General features: G+C 39.2%; 1 protein-coding gene across 5 annotated transcripts in view; it reads left to right on the top strand.

Moving 5' to 3' along the window:
* The window catches only part of DEPTOR (DEP domain containing MTOR interacting protein), a 77,714-nt gene that overhangs the window by 19,200 nt on the left and 45,808 nt on the right, over positions 1-12,706 (top strand). For all 5 annotated transcript variants that reach the window (XM_059469190.1, XM_059469182.1, XM_059469205.1 and 2 more), the window contains 2 exons: positions 6,039-6,217; positions 8,195-8,318. In XM_059469190.1, the coding sequence (XP_059325173.1) occupies positions 6,039-6,217; positions 8,195-8,318 (303 nt within the window). The remainder of the gene's footprint in view (positions 1-6,038; positions 6,218-8,194; positions 8,319-12,706) is intronic.

Here is a 12,706-nt window from a genome sequence, read left to right as displayed (position 1 = left end):
TGTCCTTGTGCACCTTTGGTTGCATGCTTAGTGGCCTTAGTACTTTCTGAATGTATTAAAAAATACTTCATAGAAGAGGCAGCCACAATATTTTATTTAAAGCCACAGGGACACTGGTGAACTGTCATTTCTTTGGAAGCTTTAGGATTTCCTCTGCAGTGCACCAAGAGATGGTTTATGGCATCTTCTCACTTTGACTGCATACATGGCTGTGGGCAAAAAAGGGGAGCTTATCACAGTGATGTGAACTGCTATCAGGAGCTGCTTTGAAAACACTCTTTCCTAAGGTATTTGAAATGGCAGAATTCCTGATCTGCTACAGCTACCAAAACCAGAAATATCTTCATCCTATTTCCAGTAAGACCCCATGTTTTAAAGGGTAATTTAGCTCCTGTGAATATCAAGTAACAGAATGAAGTGATTGCAGAGCTGAAGCATAAATAGAAAGAGGAACAGGCAGCAGTGAAACGCTGACACTTCAGCTGAGACTTGGCAAGCCCAGCTGGAAATGCTTGTCCCAGCAACACACACTGCATTCACAGAGTACCTTCAGGATTGCTTCTGTGTACAAAGTTCATATCCTCACTGACCTATTTTATTTTTTTGCTGACAGTGCAAAAGCAAAAGTTTAGTATAAAGGACATTTTAAGTAGTTTTTTCCTGGGTGTGTGTATATACACAAATGCCACCATATACTCATTTATTTTGTAAAGAATCAGGTGTGTAACTGACTTGTAAGTTTTGAAGTTGTGGGACTTCTGCTTCTAAGTCCCTGAGATGCTTTGGAAAATGTGATTTTTTAGTAAGATGCCTATCTACCATCCTGTCGACAGGTCATATGCTTATGTTAGAAACACCAAACTTTGTGACCTCTGTGAGAATACAAAACTGTTCTATTTCAAACAGAAAGGGGCAATTCTACCTACCAGTGGAGAATGTCAGATGTCCCTTGAGAAGAGGTGTGAAAAATCTGTGCTCTTTGGCCACCATGAATTGTCCAGATCTTTGACAAGATGCTTCTTTTGTCCATGTATGTTTCTCCCAAAGGACATCATGACTAGTTTTCCTTTGAAATAAGTAAATCCTTCTCTTACAGAAGTTTTGTATATACATGAAACGTATGAAAGAATTTTAAGATGGCAGAAACCACGTGCAGGGCTTTGCCTCTCTGCATATAGCTGCTTATTTTCAAGGGATCTAATACAGTTTTGTTCAGTTTACCCAAATTTGATAAAATTGTAGTAGTTCAATTAATGCTGCCTGACAGTGCTCAGTCTGGGATAGTCGCTGCAGCCAAGGGTGCTATGCAAGGTGTAACACACCAGCAGTAACCCATGAGCATGCCAGAACTCCTCAGCAGCAGTTGAGCATGCTGAGGCAGGACGTGCATTGTGCTATGACTAATTACATCATCAGTGTGTATTGTTCAATAATTAGTAAATTCTGATAGGGATTTCTATTTTAAGTGATCTCCTCACTGGTGTTTTGTTCTTCCATTAAAAAACACATTGTTTCATCCAAAGCATTGTGGGCAGCAGTTTGGGGGAATTGGTTCTGCCCCTCTACTCCCCTCTGGTGGGACCCTACCTGGAGTGCTGTGTCCATCTGTGGGGTCCTCAGCACAGGAAGGACATGGACCTGTTGGAGCCGGTCCAGGGAAGAACCCTGAAGATGATTAAAGAGATAGAGCACCCATTGTAAAAACAGAAACACAGACTGAGAGTTGGGGCTGTGCAGCCTGGGGAAGAGACCTTATTGTGGCCTTTCAATATTTAAAAGGGGCTTAGAAGAATGATTGGGATCAACTTTTTAGTAGGGCCTGTTGCAGTAGGACAGGGGTAATGGTTTAAATTAGAGGAGGTAAATTCAGACTAGATATAAGGAAGAAATTTGTCTCAATGAGGGTGGTGAAATCCTGGAACAGGTTGCCCAGAGAGGTGGCAGATGCCCCATCCTTGGAAACATTCAAGGTCAGCGTAGAGGAGTTCTGAGCAAGTTGATATAATGGAAGATGTCCCTGCTCATGTTGGACTAGATGACCTTCAAAGGTCCTTTTCAGCCCAAACTGTTTGTGTGTCTGCGATTCTATGGTTCTATCATATGTGCATTTCATGTGTGTGATTGTCTCAGGAAGGCTGAAAGAGGTGAAAGGGTGGAGCACATTATGAAAGTATTCATACCATGTTGTTTATTTAGAGTGCCAGGGACCTGTTCCTTGCACATTTTTGAGCCCTGCTAGGACAAGCATAGGGACTATATAGGATGTAGGAACTGGCAGATTAATTATTCATAAAATTACCTGGGAGAGCAGGAAGTTTTTGGGTTTTTTTCACTTGTAGAACTCAGAATTGGATAATGCATTGTAAGATCTATGTTAGCCAAGCACAAAACTACTAGACTTATTAGGGGGAAGTAGCTGGGTGAGATATTTGTACTGTGTTTCAGTTAAAGATATGTATTCATCCAGCATGTTGGCCTTTTCTGGGGTTGGAAAGGAAAGCTAATTGTGCAGGCACTGTCTCATAAATCCTTCCCCACTGCTTCAGAAAAGAGGCAAGGAACTTCAGAATGCATAATGCCTCTGGTGGAAATAAAAATGCCCCCATGGGTGAAAGCCAAAATGTAAGTTTCATGTAGCTGCAAGAGCAATTTCATCCCAAGTTAGTGTGTCATTCTTCATTTCTGGGCAAAAATTTAGATGTTTCCATTATCATGAAACTGCCTAGTGGCATCTGAACAAATAACATTGTTCCAGAAAGCTCTGAACACATTTACTGCAAAGTAGGAGCAGTGTGTTCCAAGTTACCTTGTTCCATGCTGTGTAGGAGGAAGACACTTCTGTTTGCAGCAAGAGTCCCTACAGATTGTCAGTTAGGAGTAAATCCTGTTTAGACAAGCCCCCAAGAAAACTATTCTGGCATGCATGCTTGCAAATACAGCCTTTATTTGTTGTAAGCATGAGTAAGGGCCATGGATATAAATTTGTAAATATTAAAGGCTTGCATATGCCTGTTGAGCTTCACAGGCAATTGCTCAAATGCTCTGGATCTCACTCATGATGTTTTCCTCAGGTAGGGCAGACTGTGGCCTCACATGCAAAATCTGGCAGGTGATCTTGAATAATATAAGGAATTATATATGGGTGAGGTAATAGTACACACGAAATTGGTTTCTGGTGTTAAGCTATTAAGTTGCAGAAAGTGGGTCAGTATTTCAAAGGCTTGTTGAATCAAGGTGTCCCCCTATCACCCCTTGTTGTTTGTCTGCCTTCTCCCCTTTCTCCTCTCAAACTGGTCAGGGTTTGTCGGTCACCTAATTCTTTTGAACAGCTCTTGAGAAAAACTTCTTCTAGAGAGAAAAATGTGTTTGATGCTAAGTTAGGTGTTTTCCAGTCATCACGCAGACTAGTTGACAGAAAGTGATTAACATTACTTAAAGGGAAAACATCAAGGACTTTTGGTGAGAAGCCTGCTTCTCAGTGCCGAGGGATAAAGAATTTACCACTTCACTTGAGTATTGGTTCCACTGTATAATTGCATGCACTGGTACATTTTATTCCTTTTTATTCCATTTGACTTGGCTTCTGAAAAACACCTCTGAGCACAGGCACATTTTTTGAATTCCTACCTGAACCTTTGATTAGCACACTGCAATATATACTCAATAACTTTACCTGAGGCTTCTATATTTGTAATTTAAACCATGTACAGTGTCAATTTATTGAGCTACTTCTCCTTCATAGAGTTTGATTTTTAGCAGATTTGTAGAAGTGAGAGAGCCTTGACAAAGAAAACAGTGTATACCACCACAGAGAAAATCTGAATTCCTTTTGTGTTATTCCAAAAAAATAAGCCTGGACATAAGTCAGTATGGACATAATTGGCATAGACTGCAGAGAAAATTCACACATTCATGTGGAAATTCAGGTTTGTTAAGGGTTATGTGGTCATGTTTTCTTTGACTTAATGATTTTGTATCCTCTTAGCAAATTTGGATCCACTTTAACAAGAGAGTGGAAATAATTCAGATAATGAAATGCCTATGAGTTTTATAAATATAGACAAATATTTTATAAATATAGACAAAAAGGTGTAAAGAGGGACCCTTTTTCTGAGTGAGGTAAAAGATTGTAGTGGGAACCTGTGTCTTTTGATATGACAGAGGAATTGAAATACTTATTAAGCCCACCAACTGCAGGAGAGCCTGCAGCTGGAATTTAAGACATAAACACTGATTTCTGGGGCTCTTGGCTACTGGCTTGTTTGTGAAATGTCAGACCAGTCCTATGCTCCTATGCAACATGTGGACAAAGAATTTTGTAGAATGGGCTTTTCCTCTTGTGCCAGATGAGCTCCATCCATTCAGACTTACACTGCTGACTGAAAGCTGGATTGGGCTGTCTGCCTTTTTGTGATACATTCTTTTTCTAGTTTTGTTCTTGCAGGTGTGACATAAGACCAGATGAACATTAATAGAACCTGGAATGTATTTTAATTGTAAAGCTCCATCAGACATACTGATAATTGCATGTTTTATAATTAAAACTGTGAATGCTTTTCTTTCTAAGCATAGTGACAGCTGTTGGAGCACATCTGGAAAATATGCTTTAAGCAAAAGTATTTTAGCTCAGAGAATTTCACAATCTGTGGGATATTTATCAGCATTTCTTTCCAGAATACTAATCTGATTTAACAGTATTTTTAATATAAAAGTCTTGCTTTTTAATAAATGATGTTTGCAAATCTGGCTTTGAATTCACATCCCAGATTGGCAATTCAAGTGTACTTCAAGGCTAAATGCTGCAGAACAAAGCATTGCTTTGATACTATTTTTAGGTAGAAGCCTACATAAATCTTGTCTGATGCCCTAATAAATTTCCTTCATTGATTTCAGCCAAATATTTTCCCTTTTTATGATTTCAAAGAGAAATTATTGTTTCATACTGGAATTTTATTGAGAGGAAAATTTCTCATACTCCTGCTCTGTGCTTCTTGAGGCTCATGCCAACACCTTCCTGTGCTACTACCCTTGTACCTCCTACAGTTATTACAGCATTAGTCAGGACTCTGCAGTCAGTGAGAGTGTTTACGAGGTAGGACACTGGCCACTTGGAAATGAACAGCAATGTTTCTGGTTTTGGTAGGAACCCAAGCATTGTCATTTCTGCACTTTCCTCAGAAATGTTGTATAGGCATTACAAAACCAGATTTTCTGATATGATCCATTAAAATGGAACAAGAAAGCATAAAACTTCAAACAACTTTAAAATTCCTATCTGCTAATTTATTGCTAATGTTGTTTATTTTGTTTATTTTGGAAAAAATGACTAAACATAAAGATGCAGAACCCTAAAACTTCGCGGTATTACTTTAATCAGGATCTTGCATTCTGACCCAAGCACCTCAACCAACTTGCTTTCAGGATGATGAGGGAGATTTTGCAGAGAGCATTTGTGAACAGATGCTTAAGCGAGAAATCAGTTTCCTTTATTTGGAGTAGAAGGCAACTTTTTAATGATAGATTACACTGTGTTGGAGCAGCTTCACACCTGAATTTTAAATCCCAAGTGCTATCCTTGTTGTGCAGTTGGAGGCAAAATGCAGTTATGCAACCAAGCAAGAAGCTACAGCTGCAAAAACTAATGAGATTTAAAAAAATCTACAGCAGCAATACTATAAAATAATATGGAACACATTAGTGGTAATGTGGGAAAATTAATTCAAAATTATTGACAGTTTAATTGACCTATGAGAAGTATTTTAATGGAGTGAATATGCTGTGCTGTTCTTGAGTTTTTTAAACTTTTCCACTGAGCAGAAAACAAATTTTTCCAATTATGGGGTTTAAAGTTGTAACAAATGGGTGCTGTGGGTTCCCTGGTTGTGAGATGCCAGCACTGGATGTGTGACTTTTCTGCCCAACACCTGCAAAGTCCATCCTGTGAGCAGGGTGTGGGTGCCACTGCTCTGCTCTCATCCCACTCTTGCTGCCACAGAGGCTCTTTGCAAATGATCCTTACACGGTGATTTGACCCCCAGGCTCCGACTGCACGAGGAAAAGGTCATCAAGGATCGGCGACACCACCTCAAAACGTACCCGAACTGCTTCGTTGCCAAAGAGCTGATTGACTGGCTGATCGACCACAAAGAGGCCTCTGACAGGGAGACAGCCATTAAACTGGTGCAGAAATTACTGGATCACAGCATTATCCACCATGGTAAGTGCAGTATTACCTGCTGAAAAGTTCTAAGCTCAATTTATTGACTGCTGTGAGACAAAGGGAAATCCCAGTCCTGCTCTTCAGCCAAGTGTAGGACAGGTAGGATCCTTTCCCTGCCAGGTATGGAGCATCTCTTGAACTGTGCTGTTGTACAAGGTCACCTGTGTCCTGAAGGAGATGAGAGCCTGAAGAGGAGTGATGTTCCCCATGGCAGGGGGGAAACTTATTGGAGACTGTGATGTGTCTCCAGAGCAGCCCCAGCTGGATCATATCCCCCCTTTCCTGCAGCTCTCATTTCCCTGCTCCTAGAGTACAGTTCTCCAGCTGAAAAACCCATCTGAAAATTCAGCCAGCAAAAAAAAAAAAATTTTTCTCACGTGGATTAGTTCCCTGGCCCTGGCCCTCACAGCAGCTGCACAAACATTAGTGCTGGTACAGCTGCAAGAAAGTTAGTGGTCTGGCTGTGCCCTGATTAATTTTCTCCTAAACTTGTTGTCTATTTGAGATCTGTTCCTTTCAGTTTCTTGAATAACAATTCATGCTGATGAAAAGACTTCCAATTCACTGGTAGCATTTAGTTGCCTTTTGGGGGCACAAAGAGGCTGGGAAGCACATGAGCAAAGAAGATCCAAGGCCTTCATTCCAAGCCTTTAGTATTACCCATTTCAGAATGGCAAATGTACCATTTGTTTCTTTTTAAAGAGAAAACTGAGTGACTATGAACAGTCGAATATTGACTTTATGCAGAGGTCACTGTATGTGCAGCAATGCTGCTGCTGTCAGTAGTACATGAACAACACCTTAATTAAAGTAGAAATGCACATATTGAATGAGTGCCCCTTCTACAGCTTCTGCTCAGCTATTAAATGAAAATTCTAGGTTGTTATGGAAACTGGGACTCACGGTAGATAGTTAAAGAATAAAGTAATTATAGGGTATTCAAATCTGTCTATTTAATCCTCTATGGAGAAAATGTCAGTGAAGAGTTGCGTGGATGCCTGAGTGACTTAATTTAATTGAGCAATAGATATTTTTTTGCTGAATGCTTGTTGAAAGCTCTAACAACCTTCAAGCATTTTCTGCCCTACCATCCAACTGAAAACTGTAGAAGAAATTTTATATATATATGTGTGTCTAGATATTAGAAATGTAACAAGTGTTTCTTGAAAATGTTCATGTATTACACTCTAATAAAATACTTTGTGAAATGAGCTTGGGCAAGTAAATTCAGAGAGATTCTGTCAGGTTCTGCAGGATGCTTAGAACATTCTTTCAAGTGCCCTGTCAAGTGAAGGGACACCAGTTCCTGTTTCTGTGGTGCAGAAGGTTCCCCATGTATGTGGGTTGACAGCTGTGCTAGGGGCATCTTGCTTGGGATAGCTTTCCCATAGGTTTATGCCCTTGATGGGGCTCTGTTCTGCATTTACAGGAGCCCATGATCAGCTGTGGTTCTACAAACCTAATCTGACATTTCTTGGTGTGCTCATGTTGTACCTACCATTTGCTAGCTGGCATGGCAAAGCAATTGAGACAGTTTTAAGAAGGCAGAAGGCTTTGGTTTTAACTGTTTCTTTAGGAAGTCTCAGGTTTCCTACAGCACTGCTAACTGATAGGAATAACTTAAAGTTTGGCAAACCTTAAATTATTGGGCATTCTAGTCTGGTGGCCTTTTAAATGAACAGGACAACAGATTGTTTTCATCAAAAGGTTTTCTGGGTATGTAGTGGAGGGATGCTTTTTTGCTCTTAATGTTTGCAGTAATACTCACAAAACTGATGGACACTTCTCCCCCTTACCAAGAAATTTGGTTACCTCTCAATGTTTTCTTCAGCCTTTCATTAGAATGGAATAAAGCTGTGTGCTGAGACAGCACATGATTGCTTTGAAGCTTAGCAGTGGTACCTGCTAAATGGATCCTCAGCTACTTATCAAGTATGTGAAAATTTTTTTTTGTTTAATTATTTTATGTTTCAGTCTGTGATGAGCATAAAGAATTCAAGGATGTCAAACTGTTCTACCGCTTCAGGAAAGATGACGGGACGTTTCCACTGGACAATGAGGTGAAGGTGTTCATGAGAGGACAAAGACTGTATGAAAAGTATGTTGCTTTCAGTATTCCTAATATGTTGATAATAGTGCCACGTGAGCCAAATGATGTCTGTTAATTTATTTTTGAAGCATCAGAGGCTTTCAATGCATGCAGGAATGGGTCTGGGAAATTCCATTACTTCAGTTGGGTGTCCTTCCCTCTCTTATTTTTCTTTTGATTTTCTACCATATTCACTTGAGGCATTTTGTTTAAAATCTGAGCCCCAGATTATAAATACATCCTATATGAGAATCCAATGTGAATTGAAGCCCTTGAAATCTATTCTGTAAAAATAATTACAGAATTATTTGTCAAAATGATTCAAATAATTACAGAAATATTTTATATGTAAAAGCATAATTATAATTCCTAAAACTTCATTGAACAAGCAGCTACATGTCTGTGGAGACTCCATATCTTCACAGGGAGGTATGCTTTTAAATCATAGGTGAGATGAATCTTCAGTGTTCCAGTCTGCAAAGTTTCAACATCAGAAAAGTTATGTTAAAAGCAATTTCAAAAAACCATTAACCCAACCAAGAGCATCTGATTACCTAATTTAAACAGATTATTTTACTGAGATACTAAATATCCCACTGGATTACTTCCATCAAGTAACTAGGTATCATAACCATACTTCCTAATATTAATTTAAAGACATTTTTATTCAGGATGTAGAGATTCTGACATGGTACTTTCAAGCAGAGAGAAGAAAATGGATATTGGCATATGCTACAAATTAATGCAAAAGTTGTGATGTGTTATTTACCAAAAAGCTTGAAGTATTGCACTAGACTGAATACCACCCACTCTTCTGCTTGCTTGGAGCAGAAGTGTGCAGCAGCCAGAAGAGATGCTGTGTTTTATCGATGAAGGAAATTTCTTTTCTTCTAAGAAAAAACTCAGGAAGCTCACAAGTTTAAAAACTGATAATAAATATTATTTTCAAGGTTAGCTGGCTCTGAAGATCAGTTTGGTGAAAGAACACTGAACCCAAAATATAAACAAATACTTGTAAATGCTACTGCTTTTGTTACACCCATCATATAGAATTCCCAAGACAGAGTGACTGTGACTATTTAAAGGGAAAATGTAATAAATTGTACAAGACAGAAGAAAATGTATCACTGGAGAAAATCCTCCATTCTATGCACTAGGACAAGTGAGATGAATCAGCTAACTTCAAACTCTTCTGTGTCTTACTAAGCACAGCATTTGCTCTTTAGACTCAGTAAACATGCAGTGTTTGCAAGCCTGACCCATAGTCTGAAAAGCAGATTAGAGTGTATACAGTTCTTTTTTTAGTCTATATTTCTATTTCAATTATCCATAAGAAAAATATTTTGTTGGCAAGGCTGGTATCAATCTTGTCAATGTAAGGAGCCATAGTAGAAAGAACTCTGCTTCCATCACCATTTCTCTGAATGGAGAAATATCCCCAAACCAATGTCTGTGATCCAGTTTGTCTAACTCTGTAGTAGAAAGAAAACATTCATAACTGTAGAGGGTTTTCCTATCTTGGCAAAGGAGCACCTACCTGGCAAAGGAGTATCTGAATATAACTGCATCCTTATGAGGTGCTTGCTCCTAGGCAACGTATTTGAAGGGTTCAGAAACTTTTAAAAACAGCCCTGAGTGCTCAATATAGTATAAATTAAAAATACCTGTCATTTCAAAACCAGTATGTGACAGACAAAGGTAGTCAACATTCTCCATGGATCATCGGAAGTATGTTGTATTCATGGGAGATAAGAAGGCATACCTGGGCTATCTGGGCTTCACTTTGTTTATTTTAGCAAATCCCCTGTACAGAGATTTCAGCTTTTGTTAGTTCCCTTGCCTATGCACTTTTATTAGCAACACCACAATTTCACTGGATGCACTTTGAACTCAAAATCTAATGCTGAAAGTCAGGACGAGCTCTGCAGTGAAATGTGTGATTGTGTAATATATCTGTTGTATCAGTTTGCTGATAGCCTTGAGAAAGAAAATATTAATTCAGTGCTATTAAAATAATTAGGAAATGGCAGCAACCAGAGAAAAGTATTCGTGCACAAACATTAAGTCATTTACCAGCACATTCAACTTGTTTATCAAAATGCCTATGGGCCTGATTGCAAGAGAAATGCAGCTATGCCAAAGGAAATCTGTCCAACACATTTTGAAAATCTGTGTCTAATTTTGTAGAGTTTGCTGATCTTCACTAGGCTTTGCTAGTTTAAGACAGACATTATAATTATTTTCTGCTCTTTTCCACTCTCTGATTGGGGCTGGAGTACCACTAGGTTCAGAAGACAAAGCAGTTTGTGCTTGCCAAAATTTTAGACATTACCCAATACCAGTCCAGGCAAATTTGTACCCTCAGTGGGTAAAATGAACCAAATGCTTTAGGAGGATCAACAGGTTGATGCATGGATATCGTAGGCAGGTTCCTTACCTTCAGACAGCTGTTTTGGGTAAATGCCTTGTTCTCTGCCCTGGGACATGGGAACATCAGGACTATCCCTCTGCTAAGGAGCTCACTTTCCTATCTCTCTTCTGCATGACCACAAAGCTCCTTGGAACCTGAACTTTTCTTTCTTGTGCTTGACCCCCTTCACCCACTGTGAGCATCCTCAGTGGCTGTACCTGTGGGATTGGAAGATTTAAAATTAGTCTCTGATTGTATTCTCCCTTTATTTGCACTGAAAATCATGAACCAGTTCAGATTCCCTGCACATTGTTGCAAATTTTGATAATTCTGTCTGTGAATAAGCTTTGAGGTTCAGGTTTATAACTAGAGATGAAAATTACTGGATTTCCTACAGTCTTGTCTGAAATTGTTGAATAGTTTATAAGATCTAAGGTTGGTGTCAGCTTTCAAGCTCTACAGGACTGCCCAGATAGGTTGAATGAGATAAACATGTTTCCTGTTCAACAAAACTCTCCCTGCAAATCTTTTATAAATCCAGCAAGGAGCTTTTGTAGCTTTAAAAAAAATCAGGTTGTTGCAGGCATCTTATTTTTATGATTGCAATTCTCAGTAGGGTTTGGTCAGACACACAAGATTGTTGTTTCTGGTGCAGTCATGTACAGGAGCTATAAGTCATTTCATGATGCTGACATCAACTGAGATTTTTGAACCAGATTTCACAGTGAAAGAAGTGCAGATTTATGGTTTTAATTTCAGGAAATCTTTCAGATAATTTTGAGACTGCATTCTTGGAATCAGTTTAACTCATCAGTGGTTGAGTTGCTTTTATCCTCTGGTATAGTTATTTTGATAAAAACAAGGTTAAAGATGTCCTTTGAAAAGGAGTTTGAATATTGGTGTTTGGATAAATGCATTCCTTTAATGCAGGACAACACTAGTTTTAGCAAATAATACGTTTTGGCATTAACAGCCTCGTGTTTTTTGCAACAAGGAGAAAATGGAAGAGTAAAAGGAAGTTTCCAGGTCTGCCTAATGAAAGGCCAGGCTTTTGATTGATGTAAATTGGTACAGTTTTGTTGACAGCCATGGAGTTACAGTGATTTACTTCAGTAAGTGACGTAAGTCCATGGATTGCTGTGTCTGGGCTTCTTAAACTGGCAATTTGTCGTGTCTGTTTGTTCACAAGTCCAAATCCTTTGCAGTGCTATTCTGGGCTTATGCAGAAGAGTGTGAAATGTCAAACTGAGTGTTTTTCCACTTGATATTTTTCCAGATTTCTTTTGTGTCTCTGTAAAAATCTAACCATTAGCACTGCCTTTTCAAGGACCTTTCTATCTGTGATTTCAATGAGGCAGTCAACTAATTATAGACTCATCAAAGAACAATTAACGTAATCCTAAGGATTTTTTATTTGGTGCCTGAAGAGCCTGGGTAACCACTTCTGGGTAGCCATGCAGCAGATGGTACAAAAAGGCACAAGCCTTGGGTTTGCATTTCTTTTCTGTGGGGGGAAAAGCCTGGTGAACGAGACACACTTAGTCCCTTGGAGCATAGTAGGTCTGTATTAGATGTGGTGAGTGTGGGACAAAATGGTGTGGAACAAAATGCTTGTAAATTAAAATATTAAAACATAATGAAGCCTGCAAGAATTCTGGAGTCAATGCGTTGTCTTCAGCTAATGTGGCTTTCTCAGTTCTTACTCAGCTCAGAGGTTCTGGCAATGACACACCATCCAAACGAGCAGCTCCTTGTGCTACCACTGACACACAGCTGTGGCTGAGCAGCCTTGGCCTGGTTTGATGATCTGCTACCTGGTGGTCAGATCCTGTAGGTTCAGGCCTCAGGTTAATGCTCATTAAAGTCAAGAGAAGAGTCTTTTAGATGAAATAAGAGAGGTTGGACCGTGTCAAACCTCTTCACTGTAATTTCAAATGAAACTTCTCTCTGTGTTCCTATGGCACAGATTTTTCTGATGCTTTCCAAA

This window comes from Ammospiza nelsoni, chromosome 1 (genome assembly GCF_027579445.1).
Source record: "Ammospiza nelsoni isolate bAmmNel1 chromosome 1, bAmmNel1.pri, whole genome shotgun sequence".
NCBI lineage: Eukaryota > Metazoa > Chordata > Aves > Passeriformes > Passerellidae > Ammospiza > Ammospiza nelsoni.
This window is presented reverse-complemented; position numbering and strand designations above follow the sequence as displayed.